This window comes from Centropristis striata, chromosome 3, assembly GCF_030273125.1.
Source record: "Centropristis striata isolate RG_2023a ecotype Rhode Island chromosome 3, C.striata_1.0, whole genome shotgun sequence".
Taxonomy (NCBI): Eukaryota; Metazoa; Chordata; class Actinopteri; order Perciformes; family Serranidae; genus Centropristis; species Centropristis striata.
This window is the reverse complement of record NC_081519.1, coordinates 22524324-22547287: the sequence shown is the minus strand read 5'-3', so window position 1 is coordinate 22547287 and position 22964 is coordinate 22524324. Positions and strand designations below refer to the sequence as shown.

General features: G+C 43.9%; 1 protein-coding gene across 1 annotated transcript in view; it reads left to right on the top strand.

Moving 5' to 3' along the window:
- LOC131968995 (metabotropic glutamate receptor 7) overlaps positions 1 to 22964 on the top strand; it is a 298334-nt gene that overhangs the window by 102882 nt on the left and 172488 nt on the right. Inside the window, exon 2 of the mRNA XM_059330093.1 lies at positions 18137 to 18353. Coding sequence (XP_059186076.1) covers positions 18137 to 18353 — 217 coding nt within the window. The remainder of the gene's footprint in view (positions 1 to 18136; positions 18354 to 22964) is intronic.

Sequence of the window (22964 nt, the reverse complement as noted above, 5' to 3'; positions counted from 1 at the left end):
TGATAATAATAATAATAATAATCATTATGGGTGACAAAGATGAAGACGATAAATCTTTAGGACGGTTGTAGCTGAACTGCTAACGAGCACAAGTTCTTCTTCTGGTGTTTTGTCAGTGATCAAACATCTTCATTTGCATCACCACACACACACACACACACACACACACACTGACAGCAGGGAGGTGAGTAAATGAAGCTGGACTCAGCGGGTCTCTGCCTCTGTAGCTGGTTTGTGTTCCAGCTGATTATAATTCTCTTTGACTGCCGTCTTCAAAAACACAAACAGTGAGCTACTGGAGCCTGCTGGGCCCAAATTTACGCTCATGGATTTTCTTAATAATTTAAGGGAGAATATAGTCTTTTGTGCTCTCTAAATGTGCTGTTATCACAAACCTGTGACTCCTTTCAGATCCAGGAGCTTCACAGTTCTGACCACTGGACCACTTTGTTTCTGCTGTTCTTCATCAGTAACTATTATTATAATTGAGTGTGCTTGAAAGAGCACACTATATACTATTCAGGGCTTAATCCTAGATTGTATTCTTCTGTTTCTTCCGTGTTTTTTTTTGGTCGACTACTCCTCCCAGAGTTTTGGTTGCACAAATACTAAAAAGGTATCGAATCGACTGGCTCGTCATGACAAGTGAGCTATAACTTTTCTAAAGGGTTTCCCCAAACGGTTTGGAAATTATTCTGCAAAAACACGCCAAGAAATCCCCCCAATTTTACCCTATGGAGAGGCTAGAGTGGATGACATCATCGCTAGAGTGCAGAGGGAGAGAAAAATTTGTCAAAAAATAAATTTGGAAACTGCGCTCGAGGCCCCTACAGAAATTATTTATATATAGAAACTTAGGAAAATTGGTCGTCTCACTCACATTGGTCTGCTAAAGCTGTCAGAGTTATAGTTTGGGTGTAGGACGCACAGATGATCCACCAACACACACCCACAGCCTCATAGACCGCCATGGTAAAAAGGAGGGAATATTTCTGGAGGAAAGCAGAGGTACCAGTTTCTTCAGAAAAACATGTAAAATTACCCAAAAAAACAGATACAAAATTACCCACAAAAATATGTAAAAAGACACAAAAAAGAAACAAAACACAAACAAGAAACAAGGCAAAATGACCAGAAAAAAGCAAAATGACCAAAGAAAGACAGAATTAACAAAAAAGATGTAAAATCACCAGAATAAGATAAAATGACCAAACAACATGACAACACAAAATTACCAAGAAAAAAACAGAATTACAAAAAAGAAAAAAATTGCCAAAAAAGACACAATTTAAAAAAAAACCATAAAACTACAAAAAAGACATAAAATTACGAATAAAAGACATAAAATTACAAAAAAGACATAAAATTACCAAGAGAATACATAAAATTACAAAAGAAGATACAACATTACCAAGAAAGTACATAAAATTACATCGCTCTAAAAAGACAATTTCTTCATTTTTCTTCACAAAACACTTATGTAGACATTCAGGAAGAACTCATGGTGCTCAAAGTGAAGTTTTTCTCTCTCTGTGGGTTCAAATGTCACAGGTGCAGCTGTGGTTGATTGCTCTGCTCTGAATGGTGGCCGCCACACAGACAGACAGACAGACAGACAGACAGACAGATAGACAGACAGACAGACAGACATGTTGAAAGCTTGATCTGTCACATATCTCAGCAACAGTGGAGATAATATACTGTAAACTACTTATAATGTATGAGTGATAGTCACGGGCCAGAGTCAAGCACACTCAACATTTCTTTAGAAATATTCTAGTTCTCCTTATTAAACCATGACTTTACACTCTTTGTACAATCAAAGGTGATATTTTCAGTCATGAATGCATGCCGGCCCTGATGTTCGTGTGTTTGACAGTTAAACACATTGTGAGTCATATTATGGCTGTCAAAATCATTAAACCTTGTTATTATGAGAATTATGTTATCATATTTATGTCTGATACCAGCTGCATCGATGTTCACATGTTGCATGTAAAAGTGCTGTGAACAGATAAAATGCAACCAAAGTGCATTCCTTGCTGTTGGACTTGGTTCTTCTATACTTTGTGTTTATAACCTGAAGTGTCTATAAAGTGGCAGATAAATATTAGGTTAGAATAATGTGAGTTTTATGCTATTTGTAGAATTATATTCCAGTTGTGGCTGCAGATAAGAGTTAGGCTTTATTTGCATTAAACCCTTAAAAACAATTTAACTGTGCATTTTACGCACATCCCTATACAACCTGCAGAGATTAACCAGCTCCATAAATAATAATAATAATAATAATAATAATTTCTTAAAGAGCACTTTCCAAAACACATGTTACAAAGTGCTTTAAAAAGTTAAAAACAGACATAAAACAACAGATACAAATTATGTTAGAAAATGACATAGTTCTGTGCAATTAAAAGAGGGGAAAGTTCAGGTAAAATCAGGAAACGTTCTCAGATAAATTACAGTTATATCACAATAAATCCAGTTAATAACTCTATTCATTTGTTTGTTTGAGGACTTTTAAAACATTTTTAGTTTGATGGAGATCAAATTTGCTACAAATATGAGCTTCAAAAAACAGCCAACCAACTGCTTTACATCTCTCAGCCTCATAGGAAGTGTAGTGTGACTTGAACTACTGGAAATTGACTTTTCATCATATTCTAATGTATTGAGATCCACCTGTAAGTGATATTCTTTACAAAATTTATAAGTTTGTCTTTGAAACATTGTTCATATATTCTGCACACACACACACACACACACGCACACGTGTGAATGTTGACAGTCTCTCACTCACTCTCTCTCAGCTGAGTGACTCCGCCCGGTGCATCCACTCCAGCCCGCTGCTAGCTGCCATATGTGCTGTGTAGAGCTGTCAACTCCATTTGGTTCACAGATTACAGAGATTACATCACTCACTGTGTCCAGATGTGAGCCGCCGGCTAATTAATGAGAACACACAGATCTGTCAGAGATATACACAAATACACACACACACACACACACACTGACCTGTACACACACACTGTATACACACTGACCTACACATACACACAACCGTGTTTCATTAATGTTGAGATAGTTTGTTTTTATTTAATGAGTACTAGTCATTCATTGAGCTCTGACTCTGACTCTGACCCTGTGACTCCGACTCTCTCTGACTCTCTCTGACTCTTGCTCTCTGAGCTCTGACTCTCTAGCTCTGACTTTCTGACTCTGAGCTCTGACTCTCTGACTCTCACCCTGTGACAGACTCTGACCCTCTGACTATGACTCTCTGACTCTGACTCTCTGACTCCCTGACTCTGACTCCCTGACTCAGACTCTCTGACTCTGACTCTGTGACTCTGACTCTCTGACTCAGACTCTCGGACTCAGACTCTCGGACTCTGACTCCCTGACTCAGACTCTCGGACTCAGACTCTCGGACTCTGACTCCCTGACTCAGACTCTGACTCTCTGACTCCGTGACAGACTCCTCCTGACGGACTGAGAGGGCCGGAGCAGCTGCGTCTGTCAGCACTCATACAGACAAACAGAGTCATTTAATAGACATCAGCGATGAGCAGGAGGTCAATAACTCGGAGTCCTCTGCCATTGACGGCGCTCACAAATGTCAGATGGAAATGTCAATAAGCATGTCGGGCTCGTCTCTGTGGCCACCCAGTTGCTGCTCTCTCACTCTGTCTTTGTCTCTTTCTGAATGACTTTGTCTTCTTTCTTATTCCGCTCAGGTACACAGAAGCTTCTGGGCTCTTGAATCAATTTTGGATTTCTGTGTCGCATTGTCATTGCTGTCTCCCTCCTCCTCTCTCTTCCTGTTCCTCGCCGCCGTGCTTCCTTCTCTTCACCGTTAATCCCTCTGTCTTCGCTGTCTATCACTCCTCCCTCCTCCTCTCCCCTTTTCTTGCCATCTGTCTTGGATCAATGCAGCTTTAGTCTCCGTCACCTTCCAGCTCGGGTCGTGTTTGCCTCCCTCCCTCTCTGCCTCGGTGTCTCGGATCAATGCGGGGTGTAGCCATTGTCACATTGTAGCGCGGGTTGTGTTTTATTGAAGCTGTCAAGGTGCTGACCTTTCCATGTCCAGGGGAAGAAAGAGGGATGCCAGCAGGTATGATAGAGCGAGAGAGGGACGACCAAGCCGCTTATGAGTCTAATCTATCACAGGGTGGAGACTGGGCTGCTGCCAGGCCCTGCTTTAGCTTTTAATTTATTCCCCTTGTCGCTCACCTTTGTGTTTTTTTTTTTTTGTTTGTTTCTTCTGCTGTTTTTTTAGGACTTATTCAACATCAACACCCTGACTCTGACTCTCTGACTCTGACTCTCTGACTCTCTGACTCTCTGACTCTAATTCTCTGACTCTGACTCTGACTCTGACTCTTTTAATTTATTCCCCTATTCGCTCACCTTTGTGTTTTTATGTGTTAGTTTCTTCGGCTTTTTAGGACTTATTCAACATCAAGACCCTAATTCTGACTCTGTGACTGACTCTGTGACTCTGACTCTCTGACTTTGACTCTGACTCTGACTCTTTTTATTTATTCATGCACTCAGAATTAACCTTCATATAACAATCAAATGACATGAATGGCAATAAATGGCTTGTCGTTGTGAAAGAATCGTCACCTCTGCAGCCTCATGAAGCCTCTCTAGCTAATTCTCCAGACTAATTAAAAATCTCCGCCACGCACCTCCAATTTAACATGAAGCGTCATTGATCAAAGTGTTTCAGTGCAGAAGAGCTGAGTGGACGAGTCTCTCTTTCTCTCTGCAGCCCTGAAAACATCAGCTTAATGAAGATGATTCCTACAGAAAGATCACAGAGCGACAGGTTCAGTTTGGTTAGTTAGTTTCTCCTGGTTAGAGTTAGTGACTGATGGTGGTCACTGTCGACTCTCTCTGGTGTTCTGTTGCTGTTTAAAACATGCTGCAGTGTGATATTCATGACTCTCTGCTGCACGAGGAGAAAGGCTCTGCTGTTGCTGTGAAAAATAGTCTCATGCAAATCCAGTAGAAGCTCTTGTGAAGCAGAATTTAACCCTCTGAACTCCAACAAGCAGCTTCAGGGAGGGTTTTTTTTAGGCGTGATCTCATTAAATGATCCTGTGAAAACCAGACTTTGAAGTAAAATGTTCTTCAGGGAAGAAAAATAATAAAACCTTGTTTTTTAGAAAGGACTAGTTCCCTTTGTTTGCAGTATCACATGTCATGTCTACAGTTCTTCTGTTCTCTGACAACATGAACACGTCTCAGTGAGTTTGTGCTGACGCTGGAGCTCCAAAGGAGTGGAGAGGATAACCTCCTCTGTGGACTCACCATGTGGGCTTCCACGGGGACCGGGAGCCCCGGTGAGGACCCTCAGCTGTCCTGGTGAGGCCCCTCAGCTGTTGGAGACCCCAGCCAGCCTCCCGGTCCTCCTCTCCTGCAGGCAGCAGAGGAAGCTTCAGCTCTGTGATGATCCGTTTATTAGATCAGAGAGAAGAGAGAGAGAGAGGACTGTTACACCAGGCTGCCTCCAGGCTTCATGGTGTGTTTTTATATGCTGGATGTTTCCACACGTCTCTGCAGGTGTATATACAGTATATAACTCACTAATATCACGGAGGGCGATATGGACCTAAAAGAATATCATGATATTTCAGGGTATTTTTGCGATAGTCTTGACAAAATTACAAAAAACTGAAAAAATAGATAGAAAATATGATTTTTTTTGTCCATATAAATAATAAAAACGTACAACAAAATAAAAATCAACCATAAATCTAAAATGTAGTGTAAATTGCAAATCTCAACAGTTGCCAAATACAAAACATATACTCTTGAGTATTAGCAAATAATAAAAACAACCATCTGTGGGGTGTATAGATATGTGTGTGTGTGTGTGTGTGTCTACATATATATATATATATATATATATATATATATATATATATATATATATATATATATATATATATATATATGTATACAAAATATATTTCCTCGTTTCACTAACAAGGACCACGCCAACAGATGTATGACTTAGGAACTGTTTATTGTGGAGAGGAGATGGGCTCTCTCTGACTGAGGGTCGAGGGATTGGATGGAATCGGAGGTGAGGAGGCTGAGGATGGAGGGAAAGGTGGGGAAGGGTCGAGGGGATGATGGGAGTGATGGGGTATAGGATGGGGAGAGGGGTCGTGGGGATGAGGGGATAGGGGTCGTTGGGATAAGGGGGTGGGGAAGAGAGGGATGAAGGGTGTGGTTGCGGATTGGAGAGCGGTGCTCTGAGAGTTTGGCTTAGGATACTGGGGGAATCCCGTCCGGGTGGGGGAGTGGAGCCGCCTCTGGCGAGCCTTGGCCCGGGAATAGCCCTGGTTTCTGGAAACAAACAACAGAGAGAGGGGTTAGTATGATGATGACTGGTAGGTTGACAAGGAGAAGGAAGGACGGAAGGAAGAAAAGGGGTTCCTTTGGGTGGGTGGGAGGGATATGGCAAACGAAATTCCGGACCTGGTTAGGACCTCACGGAGGTGGCGGTGGAACCAGAATTGGGTGGCGACTCCACCTGTTTCAGAGATGAACAGGGGGTCTTGAGGTGAGGCGTGCATGGAGAGTCTGTGGTTTATGTAGTTGCTGATGGGTTCGTAAGGGCTTAGGTATGAGTCGAGATGGAAAAGATATACTGGTTGAGGGGAACCGGATTGATTAGTCTTGCTGCGTTTGAGGTGGTAGACGATGGTGTCCGAAGAATTTATAGAAATGTCGGATAATGTTGCGTGTATTGAAGGACGGAAGTTGAGGGTAGATGATGTGAACTCTGAGCAGCGCAAGAAGCCGAAGAAGGCTAGGAGGAACATGGCTTCCAGGACGTTGTCAATGAAGGGAGACCGGTATCCTGCGCGGAGGGTCTGGATGCAGCGGGCGAGGCGGTCTGAAGTAAGGGGGGATCGTTTTGGCAGGGGAATGGGTTCTGACTTGCGGAGGCCTTTGAGTAGCATGCCAATGTGAGAGTGAGACAGTTTAATGAGGAAGTTGATGCCGCTAATGTAGGACTTGATGGTGGGGGATTTGATCTTCCGTATGGAGTGAGAGTATGTAATGAAGCTAGTAAGGGTCAGGAGGTCGATGGAAGGAAATGGAAGGCCGTGGGCTGCGTGAAAAGCTTTAAAGCTGTTCCAACCAGTGAAATAGGAGTAGAGGGTTCCTGGCGCTACGCTATTGAGGATGGCATCTTGGGCGGTGGAAGCTAGGTGTTCCAGCTGCGGTGTCAGATGAAGATGGTGGCTGAAAACCGTGGGACCGGAGTGGGATGAGGGTTGGAGCCTGGTGTCAGTCGTCTGAATTTCTGGAATGAGAAACGGGAAAGGGAGTCAGCTATGGCATTTTTGTGGCCGGGAATGTGTATGGCTCGGATGATGAATTGGCGTTGGGCTGAGACCAGAGTGAGCTTCTGAACGAATTGCATGACAACAAGGTTACGTGACCTCCCTTTGTTGAGGATGTCCACGACTGCTCTGTTGTCACAGTGTATGGCAATGATCTTTTTGGACCACTCGTGTCCCCAAAGAATAGCTGCGATGACCACTGGGTACATTTCGTGTATGGTGGAGGAAGGAGCGATTAAGAGTTCGGGTGGCCAAGCGGCTGCGAACCATTTGCCACTTAGATACCCGCCGAAGCCGATGGATGGGGCTACGTCGGTGAACAACTGGATGTCTTCGGGTTTGGTGATGTGATCATCGTAAAAGAAAGAGATGCCATTCCAAGATGACAGAAACTGGTGCCCCATTTTTAGTTCTATTTTACATGCTTCGTCTAGTGTGACTTGAGCTTGGAGGGATGGAGTGGAAGCGGTAATGGAAAGGAGGTGGGACAAGAAGGATCGACCTTGGGGGATGATGCGCAGGGCATAGTTGAGGTGGCCTAGCAGGGAAAGGAGTTGGTGTTTGGTGCAATGATGGGTCAGGAGGAAGTTGGAAATGATGCTCGATTTTTTCTGGGGGCAAGGATGCTTGGAATGAGACTGAGTCGAGTGTGATGCCGAGGAATTTGAGGGTTGTGCGGGGGCCTTCCATTTTCTCTGGGGAGAGAGGAACTCCGAGTTCCTGGAATGCGGAAGTCAGGGTGTTGAGACCGTATGCTGGGGGGGATGATGGAGGGGTGATGATGAGGAAGTCATCGAGGAGATGGATGACAAAAGGGAGTTTGTGGATGTTTATCAGGATCCAGCAAAGAGTCAGAGTCAGACTGCGAAATAGTAAGCGCCCTGCCAGAGGACGCCGAAAAGGTGCCAGTAGTCGGGGTGGATGGGAAGGACTTTGAAAGCGCTGATGATGTCTGCTTTAGATAGCCAAGCTCCTTGGCCGGCTAGGCGAATTAGGGAGATGGCGTGGTCTATTGTTGAATAATGCATCGAGAAATCTAGGCTGAGGATTAAGCTATTGATGCTTGGGACAGTAGAGCCATGGGGGGATGAGAGGTCGAGGATCAGTCTCTTTTTGCCTGAGTATTTTCTTGTGGCTATGCTGATGGGGTTTATTCTATAGGTGGGGAAGGGTGGGCTGGGGAATGGGCCAATCATGAAGGTGTCTTTGACTTCCTTATCTAGGAGTCTGTCGACTGTTTCGGGCTCGGTTATGGCGGACTGTAGATTGCGGCATGTGAAGGAGGAATCTGGGATGACCTGCAGACCTGGGTGGAAGCCATATGTGAGGCCTTGGGTGAGGAAGGTGACGAATTGGCGGTCTGGGTGGTTTATTAAGGCTTTGGAAAGAGCGAGGACGTTGATAGGTGTATTCAGGTACTTACACTTGGTGATATTTGTGCGATTGTGTGGGCAAACTGTTCTGGCGTGGGCTCCGCCACAGAAGGAGCAGGTGTGGAGGAAGCGGCAGGACGACTGTATGCAACCTAGGTCGTTGAAGTTGTTGCATACCATTCTTCCGCCCTGGAAGAGAACTGGTCTTCCTCTTCTGTCCACCCCTTTTGGGGTGTGGCCGATAGTGGGTGGCTGGGTTTTGGCTGGTTTGGGGGGTATGGAAGGCGGGGGAGCTGGGTGGGGTGGATTGAAGAGGATGGGGGTCCTTTTGTATGGGACTGGTGGGCGAGGCCCGGGGGCGGAGAGTGTGCATGCAGTGGCCGGGTGGGAAGGAGCGCCACATGAGGTGCAATTGAGTGAAGGGCGGCAGGCAAAGACTCTGCAGTACAGCTCGGGGTCGAGGGTGCCCCAGTATGTATGTTGGTTGAACTGTTGTAGGTGCCCGGCGGCTTGGGATGCGAAGAGGGTGTGGTAGGAGTAGAACCCGTTGCCCCCGAACCGCAGAGCGAGGTCGAGAATAATAGACAGGTAGTCGTCTAGCTCTGCCCTGCGGACAGGAAAGGCAGTGCAGATTACGTCACGGTACAGGGAAAAGGAGAATGCGAACTCCGTTGCTGTGAGCTCTTTGGAGCGAGAAGGGAGTGGCTCTTTGAGAGCGATGGAGCCAATGGAAGTCAGCAGCTCTCTGGGAATGTGGGGGTCGCATGTGTGGGGCTTAAGGAGCTGAGCAAGGTTGGTGTAGTTACCCGCTAGGACCTGTTGCCTGAGTGAGTGTGTCACGGGGGAAGGACGAGTAGGAGCAGCTGGGTGCTGTGGGGGCAATGCGGTGGCTAGGTCGTGGCTGTGGGGCTGCAGGCCGGGGCGGGGAACGAAGTTGGAATCCGGCTGGTGGTGGAGCTGTGGAGAAAAGGGTTTCATGATTGAGAGGATAAACAGCATGGTTAAATACATTTGGGTGATGGGGTAAGGTAAAAAGGAGGGAGGAAAATAAACACTCTGGCCTGCTATACTGGGAGCAACCGGTGGAGGTGGTTGAATGGGAAGATTGGGAATGAGAGAAGAGGGAAGGGTGCTGGGATGGAGGGATGCATGTGCTCGGGATGATTGTGTGGGTGGTAAAACGGAGAGAGAAAGGAGTGACTGAATGGAGGCTGCTTGGAATTGATTTTGTCCTTCTAGGCTTGCTGTACGGGCTGGTGGGCGGAGCGATGTGACGTCGTCGGCGTTGCGTCGGACGCGCTCCGGGAAACCCGGAAGTGCTGTGGCGGCTTGGGATTGAGTGCTTGTAGGTGGGGACGTAAACAGCTTGAAAAGTTTTGCCTTTCTGTCTGACTGGTGAAATGGGATGTTGCGTTCTGTGAGGGCTTTCTTTAGACCGGCTACGGTCCAGAGAGATATGTGGGGGGACGGGAGACGGTCGGAGTGATGGCGTGCTGTATGAGGACGGCGGTCGTGGCTGCTGGCGTGCGAGTGGGTGGATCTCGAGCGGGATGGAGGTGAGCGCGAGGGGGAGGTGACGTCTCTCCGGCGTCGCAGGCGGGGTCTACCCCTGGAGCCTCTGGGAGGCGGAGAGCTGGCGGCTGCGGCATGGCTGGGAGGCGAATGCCGCGGGCGCAGGGGAATGTGGACCCTTGGCCGCTGCCGGCGATGCTGATACGACCTTATGATCGGTGATGGAGAGGATTCTTCTGCGGGAGTCGGCGGTATCGCGTCGAACTGCTCGCTGTCCGAAGGATGGATGGAAAGCTCCTGCTCCGTGGTGAGGGTAGGTGTTGTTGGCATTCGTCTGACTTGTCATATGGCCATATGGCAAACGGAGGCCAAGGGGAAGGGAACGTATGAGGCGTGCTTAAGTATGCTGGAGGCGGAAATTGGGTGTGATTAAGGCGTGGTCCCCATTCCTGAACTTAGTTATAAAACGTCATTTGTTTGAGGAGAGCTGACTTGCTGCTGGTCTGATGACTTTATATCAAAGAAAAGATTAAATGTTCTCTCTGCTCTGAGGGGCAAGTAACATGACATCACTTCCTGTCTCAGGTGTTGCACAGAAAACAGCCGCAGTTTACTGCTCTCTGTCTCACTGTCTCTCTGTCTCTCTATCCTGCTGTAACTGGAGCTCATCAGTGAACAGGTGCTGCTGTATGTGTCCCTGAAAACCCAGAGAGGGACAGACTAATGGACCCTGGAGACTCTGTGGCTTCATCCTCCTGTTTAATGACTCAGACATCTGATTCTATCTTTAGTCTCTTCTCCTGTTTTCACTCTGTCTGTCTGTCTGTCTCTCTGTCAGAGTGAGACAGACGTGGCAACCTGGACTCACTGGTCAGCAGCAGCAGCGTGTGTGTGTGTGTGTGTGTGTGTGTCAAAATGTCAGAATAATAACACAGAGCTCAGAGTCGGGGTCGTGTGTGTGTGTGTGTGTGTGTGTGTGTTGGAGCCTGAGGACGAGGACAGTTTCTACATCAACTCTGAGAATAATATGTCAGCTGCTCTTCAGCTTCCTGTGACGTCTGCCAGCTGCTGATCCACCCACATCAGCGTGTTTCAGAGCTCTGAGAACCTGTTGACACAACAACGTTTTCGGGTGAAAAGGACAAAATATTTTATCAGATGTGCCTTTCGTTTTCACGCATTTTGACTGTGTTTTGGGGGCTTAAAAATGCAAATAATGAAGCGAGTCTAAAGGGTTTAAAACCCAAAAGTGTCTCTGATCAGCTCACATCGGCTTGCGTAACATCCATGTGATGTCCAGACAAACGACAACAAACGTGGGACTGTTTCCATCAGTCAGACATTCAAGTCGCCCTGCAGCTCTGAGAACTATCAGGAGGCATTTCAGCAGCTAACAGAATTATCACAGATAATATAACAGAGCAATTTTTTCTATTTCTATTTTTATTCTATTGTATTTCGCGCTACTAGAAGTAGGAGAGAAGACAAGCTCTTGTTGGTGTTGTGTGGCAGTGCTTCAGGACCATCTAGCCACCTGGCTGCATACTCCATTTAATTTCACCGACTTTTGTGTTACCGTATGCAGCATATTTCCCCCAAAGACGCTCGTCTAAAGGTGGAATAAAAAGTGAGAACGCAACACCACTTTTGCGTTTTCTGTCCAGATCGTCTCCATATAAACAAAGCCTGAGAGAGAGAGTGGAGACTTCAGGTCCTCAGATCCTGAGCAGGTCTGAGCTCTCCGAATATGGCGCATTGTTGCAGAGCTTCAACATTTGCCCATATGCTTTTATTTGGTGTGTGGTTGCATATATGCAGAAACAGACTCTCCATAGCATTCATTACTCTTGTATCTGTGCACAGTGTGAATCTGCAGTAGGAGCTTGACTTCACCTCCCAGTCTGGTTCTGACTCGTTCCACTAATGAACACATTTTGGTGATTTTGTGGTCAGTGGAATATGAGTTTGAAGTGCCTCACTGCTGACTTTAATGTGGTTCTTCACATTATAAGGTAACGGGAGCTTGACCTGCAGCCTCCTGCTGACAGAGTGTTGCCACAAATGAGAAAGTGACTCAGGCAGCGAGCAGGAAACCATGTGTGGAGGATGTTAAAGGTTTGATGTTTTACGTTATTTAAACCCACTGAAAAAACTACAACAGAATGATGAACCATTATTTTGAAAGTTGTATTTGTCTTCCCATTTTTTAAAGGAATCCCAAACATTATCCTAATAGTTTGATAGTCTCCAGACTCTGAGTTTTGTATCTATAGCACTTGTAATCTGATTTCTAAATGGATTTACTGTTTATTCACAGATAATGATTCCTCTGGAGATCTAAAAATATGTGCATCATGCAGATTTTTTGATGCATATTGCATTAATCTGGTTAAAGTCGTTAACATCCTCCATGATCTGAACATGTTGGTGAGCTCAGATCTCTGTGGAGACGCCTCACAGGCTGCAAACCTGGTTTCAAGTATTTGCTGAGCTGATAAATGAAGGAATAACTTTGCTCCCCTTGGTTTCTTTTTGGGGAGATGTAAGTGATGGAGCTGGCAGCCCAAATTCAGCTGTCGTAAACTAGCCAGGGAGCCACGGACAGCTGACCGTCAGCAGAGCAGTAACAGAAAGAGATGAGGCTCTAAAGGGGCCCTGCTCTTTCTGCTACGCACCAAATCCATCAGCCTGAAAGGTTAGTTTGGCTCCTGAAAGCCTTGAGACCTGAGAAAAGATTATCTTTGCGGAGGATCACTGCTAGGTAAGGAAGTGACTGGAGAGTGAAGTCTGTGTTGCTCCTCTCAGTACGCAGCTACAGTCTATATATATCTTATATACCTTTATTATCAGATGTATTCTGCTCTGTCTGTGTCACATCTCTGATATCTTAAACATGTGTTCCTGCACCTCTGAGGTGAGACCTTCACCTGCTGCTGCACCTTGTCGTGTGCTTATTCCTCTGTGTGTTTATGTGTGGAATTAGAGTAGTTGTATACTGTTTGTTATGAAGCGAGGAAGTCAGCAGCCTCAGTTTATGAAGCCTGTATCTGTGTGTGATGTCTCCTCTCTCTCTGGGAGGATAATGGTCTCAGAACGCGTCAGAGCTTCCCGTTACTGTGATGAAACTGAGCACAATGTGCATTCCTGAATTACTGTGTGTGTGTGTGTGTGTGTGTATGTGTGAGTGTGTGCGTGTGTGTGTCTGAGCAGGGATGGTGCAGAATAAAGCAGGAGCAGCAGGTTGAAGGTGTTTCTGCCTCCCTGAGGTTTTACTGTGTTTTCATGCCGTAGGCCTCAAACTAGATTCAGCACAAAACCACCTCACACTGTGTGTGTGTGTGTCTGTGTGTGTAGCTGTGTGTGTGTCACTCCTGCATATTCATGTGCTTGCATGCTCTTGTGTTTGTGCAACAGTATGTTCACTCAGACACTTGTTTATGTGCTTTTTTTATCTAGTGAGAGAGTGTTTTGTGTGTGTGTGTTTTGTGTGCTTGTGTTTTGTGTGCGTGCATGCATGTGTGTATGTTTATGTGCATGTGTGTCTGTGTGTGTGTGTTTTGTGTGCATGTGCGTGCATTCATGTGTGTTTTTGTGCGCGTGTGTCCGTGTGTGTGTGTGCATGATGCAGCATCCATCACTGTGGGCCAGATGAGCTGGCCTTTGTGACATCTTGAGTCAGAATCCATAAAAGCTGAGACACGTTTGAAGGACGCGACGTGCAACAGCTTGGGGCGGAGCAGCTCGTCACCACGGTGACAGGTGACTGTGAGCCACTTTGTAGAGAAGCTGAAACACTGCTATCAGCTTACTCTGCTCCCTGCTGTAAATGTCAGCCATCACAGCAGATGTAGTCTGTTTGAAGTGTTACAATATAACGGAGAATGAAACCTACAGGAACGTTTCACCTCGTTTTATCCATCTGACCTTCGCTCTGTTTTATTCTCCTCATCCACATTTATGTTTGTGTGTGTGTGTGTGTGTGTGTGTCATTACACGATGGGAATGGTGATCACTTTTTTGTTGATTTCCTCCCTAAAATATCCGTCAGCTCCTCAGCAGTTGGTCCAGTTGTTGCTCCTCTCTGACTAGGTTATTAAACCCTCCTCTGTGTGTGTTTATAATGCAGCATGTGCAGTGCCTGGTTGTCCCCATGTCTCCCCAGACAGTTTAAAGTGAACCAGTTTGTGTTGTTAGATGAAAAACGTCCTCGGGTCACGAGGAAGAAAAAACAGAACAAAACTGCAAATAATCTGCTGATAATGTGAAAAAAGTGTTTGTGCTGCAAATAGTATTTGTAAAATCCTGTTTCCTCCAGTTCTTTGTGTTCTACACTTTCTATTTTTAATTAAAAACACAAATAAGGAGCTGTGTGTGGACTAACAGGAAGTTCTTTAAGTCTTCTGAGGGCAGATCAAAGGCTAATTGAAGACATATCTGCTGGGGGGATTTGCAACTTTAAGAGTTTCTCAGAGAGTTTATCTTCTTGCTGTCCATTATTGGAGACCTTGATGGACAGAGATCAAATAATCTCTGACCCGTCACATATTTAAATGTAATTACTGGCAACACGTTAACTCTGTGTCAAACTAATTTTACAGCAAACAGAAAGAATCTGCTCTCGTTTATTCTCAGCTGCTGACAGTTTTACCTCAACACAGCTCACTGAAGCTGAGAAAAAAGTAGCAGATTTATGAGAAAAAAAATAGCAGATTAGTGAGAAAAAAGTAGCCGATTAATGAGAAAAAATGTAGTAGATTTAAGATTAAAAGTAGCAGATTTATGTGATTAAAAGTAGCAGATTTATTATCTTAAAATAAGCAGATATATGAGAAAAAAGTAACAGATTTATGATGAAAAAAGTAGCAGATTTGTGAGAAAAAAGTAGCAATTTGTGCGGAAAAAAAACGGCAGATTTTTTAGAAAAAAAGTAGCAGATTTATGAGAAAAAAGTAGCAGATTTATTTTACCTACACAAAGCTCACTGAAGCTGTTCATCAGCCAGCGTTAAGTACACTATAAAAAAAAAAAAGTCTGTTTCATTTACGGTAAAATTCCAGCCTGAGGTTGCCAGAACTTTTTGTTTTAACGTTTCTACTTAAATGTAAATATCAGCAAAAACTGTCATTTAGACTCAAAGGTCCCTTTATTTTTAGGGTAATTGTGTCCCTGTGACAATATGGTATTTCTCCTTTAATTTTATCTGAAAAAAATTATATTTTTACAGTAAAACTATGTGTCTTCTACAGTTTTTCCAAAGTTTTGTACTGTTCCTTGTTTTACGGTAATTAAAAGTGTCTACTAAGGTGATATGCAATTTTTATTTTTACGCCCTATTTCTCATGCAATTTGACAGTGTTTTACTGTAATATCTCTTCACAGTGTACAGTTTCTCTTCTCTATTTCTAAAGTTTCCAAACCTGAATGTGTTCCAAATTTTTACTGGTGTTTCTATCTTTCTCAGTCACAAGGCTGCTACGATTCAAAGTCCACTTTAATTAAGTGAAGTGTGTGTTTGCACATTTCACAGAGACATTTTATACTTCAGTTTCCATGAACTCGTCCCTCGGTAACTCTACAGTTTAGAGAATATTTTACATCCAAGGCAAAACTGAGAAAACAACGCTGTTAACGCTCTCTGCTCCTTCAGCACCATGGACAGCTCCACGGACTCTCAGTGAGACACTTCTACCTCCTCTGTCCTGCCGGTCCGTGGCCTAGAGGTTAGGAATCTGACTTGTAACTGGAGATTGATGGTTTGAATCCCAGGACCAACATGTCAAGCACTGAAGTGCCCTTGAGCAAGGCATCTAATCCTCCACTACTCCGCGGGCGCAGTAATGTGCTGCCCACTGCTTCTTGCATGGTGTGTTCACTTGTCTGTAAAAAAAAAAAGAGATGAGTTAAATGCAGAGGTTGAGTTCCCCATTGTGGGATTAATAAATGATAAATCTTAATCTTTATCTTAAAAAAAAAAAACAAAGAGTCCAGCAGAGTGAACTCTGGCGGAGGAATATCTCTGTGCTTTTCAGCTGTGTGAATCAACAAACGGAGGTGAAATGTCCTGGTGAAAACAAAAGGAAACCACTTTTTAGATAACTTGTGTTTTTTACGTAACTTCCAGTCGTCCCGTCACCCTCCCAGTGTTCTCCCCGAAACCTAGCTCAGTGGTTTTGTACCTAAATCCACAGAAACGGCAACTTTTTTACAGCTGTGAACTGTACATGTCTGTATAATGACGTGTGACGCTCATAGGAGTCTATGGGTGGAGCTGACAAACGGTCTGTTCTGTCATTCAGGTTGGACATCTGGTTGGATGCAGAGTATAAAGCACAAAAAGCTGCAGTGAGGATCAAACACAGCAGGGTGTTCACTGAAAAAGAAATGACCAAAAAAAGATGTAAAATGACCCAAAAAAGACACAAAATTACCAAAAAAAAGATGTAGAATTACCAAAAAAGACATAAAATTACCAAAAAAAAGACAAAATTTCTTTAAAAAATAAATAAATAAAATGACCAAATGAGACACAACATTTCTAAAACAAAGTGATGAATGACCAACAAAAGTCAGAATGAGAGCAGGAGAACAGCTTTGGTGTCCCATGTAAAACAAAACAACTTTTTACGTCGTCCTCGTAACTACTTCTCCTGCATCATGTATTACCTGTTTAAACTGTCTTTTAGAGCCTAACCAGGTTAACCAAGGTTTCTGTCCTAAACCCAGCTCAGTGGTTTTGTAGCGTAAATCCACAGAAACTGCTGCTTTTTTACATCAGTGAACCGTACGTGTCTGTAGAATGATGTGTGTGAAACGCTCATAGGAGTCTATGGGTGGAGCTGACAGACGGTCTGTTCTGTTGTTAAAGTTAGAGATCTGATTGTCTTTTTCACATCACGTGGAGTTTAATCTTTCATTAACTCTGACTGGTAAAGTCAGTGTGTGTGGTTGCTCAGGTTACTCTTTAATTTTAATTTAATTTATATGTGTAATATCCTCCCTGCATCTTCAACTGTTGACTCTGTTCCTCAGGTCTAAATTGTTAATACCTTATTATATTTTTTACTTGTTTAATTGCTAATACCTTTCTTATATTTCTAGTTTATACTGATTGTTTACTATTTATTGTTATTCTTATTGAGTCTCCTCTCTATCTTGCTGCTGTAATACTGGAAATGTCCCTGATGTGGGACTTATCTTATCTTATGTTGACCTGACTCAGATATAGTTCTCTCAGAGAGACGGAGGACACACTGATTGTTACTGAATCTAACCGGAAACATCAGAGTCTCTCTTTCTCTTCAGTACACATATTTACGTCACTAAACCAACAACAGCAACAACTAAAACAGACCAAACAAACAAACCAGTAAACTGATTGTCCTGTGAGTCAGATCCTGTCTGACCTCAGCAGCTGTTGGTGTTTGTGTGTCTGCAGCCTCAAATCACTGACATCATCCACCTCAGATCACCTGCTGCTCCCTGTGACTCTCATAAAGTCTGTCCTTCAGCTGAAACTAAAGCGAAAAAGTACCCGTTCCTATGAGCTCTGTGTATGTGTACTGACTGCTCACATGGCTGTAGAGATGAGAGAAGCTCATTAGATGTTTGTGTTAATTCCGCCTCAACATGAGACATTCCTACACTCATGACTCATGCAGGGACAGGCTCTTTAAATCACTGTGTGGAAATGTAAATCACAGCCCTCTCTGTAGGCTGAAACATATGAATAAATTGATTAATTTTGGTGTCTGATGTAAATGTTTGCTTCGTGTTATAGACACCCGGCCCTGCAGAAGTCTCTACTGTCCTGTTCTGACCCCCACAGGATCCAGTCAGTCCTGCTCACCGTGCTGTGTCCTCTCTCCTCTCTGTCCTTTGCAGATCCCTCAGATCAGCTATGCATCCACGGCTCCGGAGCTCAGCGACGACCGCCGCTACGACTTCTTCTCGCGGGTGGTGCCTCCGGACAGCTTCCAGGCCCAGGCCATGGTGGACATCGTCAAGGCCATGGGCTGGAACTACGTGTCCACTGTGGCCTCGGAGGGCAGCTACGGGGAGAAGGGGGTGGACGCCTTCATGCAGCTGTCCAGAGAAGCAGGTAGGACCATCGATCAGTGGAGAGTCTCTGCTGAAGCTTGATTACCTCGTTTGTGTCTTACTGACATGTTGTTGCACAATCAATATATTTCTTTGACATCACTGAGGCCCAGAGTCCCGCTGGGAGACGCAGTTTTGTCTGTTCATTCAAACGATGGAGAGCAAACTGTGACGTCTTTCAGCTCAAAGACATACGGTGGCCCTGAGAGCTCACAACGCTGCAAATTAAGAAAACACATGCAAATACACAAAACACAAGCAAATTAAGAAAACATCTTCATCAATTTGACAACACAACACAATAAGAAAAAGAGCAGCAAATAGATCACAACACAACATAACACAATAAGAAAAAGCACTGCAAATAGACCACAACACAACAGAAATGTTTCCAAAGACACTTAAAAGTGATGCACATGTCTGATATTATGTTATTTCAAGATAATGATCATTTCACGTTATAACGATCATAGCATGCTACAATGAATGGCCAATTGATAGCATGCTAATGTTAGCAGCCAATTGAAAGCACGCTTACTTTAGCGGCTGATCATAGCGTGCTGACATTAGCGGCTGATTGATAGCATGCTAACGTTATCAGTCGATCATAGCGTGCTAACGTTTGCCGGCGATCAGTAGCGTTAGCGGGCTAGCAAGACCAAGACCAACTCGGTCCCGTTGAAAGAGACCAACTAATGCTGGGCTTACAAAGAAACGATTTTCACAATCCCAGACTAAAAACTGAAAGTCTTTAGTAAATCTAGGAGTCTTACTGGAGTCACAGCGCGCTTCCGTCATCCCGATCGTTAAGTGTGAGGAAGTTATCTAAGAGAGTAAAGAGAACAGTAAGGAGACCCAGTTAAAATGTATAAATAAATGTATACATACATAAGTAATAAATAATTGATGATTAATGTGTGATTAACTAAATGAAAGTTGATGGAGCTGATAAGTATAATTATTAAATTAAACAAATTGAATAGGACATAAATGTATATCACACATTTTTTTCAAAATTTTCCTTTCCTTTATTCTTCCTTTTTTCAGCTTTGTGAGGGGCATGTTGTGGCGTCTTCTCCTCTTCTTTTTTTAAAATTTTTCCAACACAAACCACTGCACACACAAAAATTGCATGATAGGTAAAAAATGCTAAAAGAATCTAGTTGTAGTCTTGTAAATAGTGACCCTGCAAGATTCACAGTCTGTCTAAAATCTCAGTGTGAGACTAGGCTGGGACCAAAATCTCTAAACACTTGTCTTGTGAGCAGGTGTGAGCTGATGGTCTTGCAGGAGTCTTTCCGAATCTTCTGGTGTATAGGTATCATGAAATGTGTACCATTCATTTATTGGATTTGTTTAACTGCAATGTAACTGATACAAGCTAGTGGGCTTATGCTAGAGGGATAACACTATATATCACATTATAACATTGAAATTATCATGATCTTGAAATAACTTGATAATATTACAAGTGTGTCCAGACGTGTGCATCACTTTTAAGTGGTGAAACACTTGTGTTGTGTTGTGTTGTGTTGTGTTGTGTTGTGGTCTTTGCATCACTTTTTCTCATTGTGTTGTGTTGTGGTCTTTGCAGCACGTGTTCTAAATGCTGTTCTTGTGTTGTCAAATTGATGAAGTGGTTTCTCAGTTCACTTGTGTTATCTGTATTTGCATGTGTTTCCTTAAGTTGCAACGCTGTGAGCTCTCAGGGCCACCGTAGAGACGTGTCCACAGCTTGTGTGTTTGTGTGTTTGTGCACAAACATAAAGCAGATCATGTAAAGAGTGTGGAGCCTCAGAGGCTACAGAGGAACTCATTAGAGTATACAGTGATGCTGAATAATCTCAGTGACATTTAGAGCAATCTGATGACTCTTCACAACTCACCAGTTAGGATGTGTCCTGACATTTATGTGCTGGAGTTTTTAGAGGATTATTAAAGGACACAGCGCTGCCAGGGAGCTCAGAGGACGCCCAGAAACCCTTTAACTGTGCTAACACCACACGGCCCGCCAACACTTCCACACGGCTGCGACCTTGATCATTGATCTGTGCAGCTTTTTGAACCAGGATTTGATAAAATGACTTGCACAGCGGTGTTTGTCAGTGTCACCCAGAGCAGCTCACACTCTGCATCCTCCAGCTTCACATGTTCAGGAGAATCTCAGGCCTAAACCTTCAGCCTGAGTTTAGGTTTTTAAAAGTTAATAAACAGATGAACAAACTCTTACTGATGAGAACCTAGACTTACATGACAAACAGTCACTGTGTTGTTGCAGTTTTTGATTATTTTGATCAGTTTGGTCACCAGGAGCACATCAGTGTTTTTAGGTTTGTTTTTTAAGTTTTTATCCAAAATAGAGTCCTGGCTGATTAGTTTGAGGTTCTGTCTGTATTCACAAAGGAGCTGAACTTTAATGTTTCTCCACAAAACTGCTGAGAGCAACTTTTATATTTAATAAATCAACTTTCTGACTCGTCAGGTAGATATTATCTGCACCAAACAGCGTCTGCATGCTGACATGTTTATAACTGAACACTTCTTCATCCTGTGGTTGGATAATTCAACTTAGAACATTAAACCAGCATTATTTATGTATTTATTGCAGTTGTTGGTCATTTAATTTGCACATAATAAACCTGACAACTCAAATGTATTTATATAACACATTTAAAACAACCACAGTTCTAAACAAAATAAAATAAAACCAATAATGAATATAGAACAACATAACAAATAAGAAAACAACTTAAAACGATAAATAGTTTCATCAGAGAATAAAGAGAAGACGTGGGTCTTAAGAAGAGACTCTGCAGGTCTGAGCAGCTCTGATATGAATAAATAAACTGCTCAGAGATCAGCTGCAGCCTCAGATGTCTCTATTTTTGAGTCTGTATCTCAGAACATCCAGGAACAGTGATAATGTCAGAGATCTGCAGGATAAGGAGGCACCAGCCCATTTTCAAACCTTAAAAACAAGCAGTAAAATCTAAAACTCCCTCCTGGAGCTCACAGGAGGCCAGCTCTGCTCTTATGTAATGTTTTCTGTCTTTTTGGGGTGAGAAGATGAGCGGCTGCAGGAGAGGAAGAGATGAGTGTTCAACACCCACATCTAAAAAATTACTGTAGTCTAGCCGAGATGAGATAAGAGCAGAAATAACTCTGAGATACAGTCGGCTTTACTCTGGCTGAAAACAGATATTCTGACAACTGAATTAATCTGTTGGCTTCAGATCCAAGTTGATCACTCTGCAGATCACCTTCCTGCAGATCCTGGATCATTATTCACTCCTCTGACATTAAAATATGCTTTTAAAAAGTAAAAAAAATCAAAAAAATTCCACTTAACGCTGACACAACAAGGTTCAATGTTGCTGTCAGTTCCTGCTGCAGTCTGAGCTGCCGTGCCCTTCACTCTGGGCCTCAGGCTGCTGGAACCGCGATTGTTTTCTGTGCAAATATTGTGCTGCATGTATGAGAATGCACTCTAAGCATGTTAAAGTGTTTAAAGTGGCAGCGGGACATCACAGCGTGCAGAGGGGCAGAGTTGACAGCAGATCAAACATCCAGCCTGCTTCACGTCCCTGCAGGAGCTCTGACATTAGACATGGTGACACGGCTCAAGCTCTGCAGCATCCATGCTGCAGGAGCAGGCTGAGCTTCAGGACTGAGGTCCAGGACTGAGGTCCAGGACTGAGCGGTGGATCCATGAGACGGGCATCATTAGGAGAGGCCGGTCATTGTGCTCATGCTCTAATTGCTCCTAAATCCTCTTATTTCTGATGCTATCATCAATCCAAGAGTAGCAAGCCTTCTTAGTTCAGCTGATAAATATCTGATAAGAGAGCTGTGTGTGTATGTGTGTGTGTGTGTGTGTGTGTGTGTGTGCTCAGGTCTTTGTGGGTTATCTGTAGATTTGTGAGTAATCCAGCATGTATTGATTGCAGGAGCTTCCTCTATCAGTCCACAGACACACAACCACATGTAAACTGTCTCTCTCTCTCACACACACACACACACACACACACACACACACACACACACACACACATACACACACACAGCAATATAATTAGACAGTTTGTTTCCAGCAGGGCGCTGGAGATAGCAACACACACAGACACAGACACAGACACACACACACACACACACACAGAGGAGACATCCAGAGTGATTAGTCAGGTTGTGCGGACTGATTAGCAGCAGAGAGTTTCTGTCTTATCTAAAGTTTTCTCTCAGCTTGTGGTTCAGTCGGCTGATAAACGGAGCCGGTTGTTGCTGCTGCAGAGTAAAAGTTAAAACAGAGTTCCACATGCTCTCTGATGACACACAGGACTCTTTATATTCACATTTCCATGTGCTTGCATGTTGCAGAGCTGAATCTGTCTCTGACTGTCCTGCATCAGTGTGCAGCAACGGATCAGGACACAAACCCTCGTGTGTGTGTGTGTGTGTGTGTGTGTGTGTGTGTGTGTGTGTGTGTGTGATATGACATTTTGCTGACAGACTTGTGCTGTAGTGGGAACGACCACAGGAGCATTTTTGAGGTTATTATCTGTCCGTCTGTGGACATATTTTTTAAAAACTACATGTTGTAAATATCACAAGATAG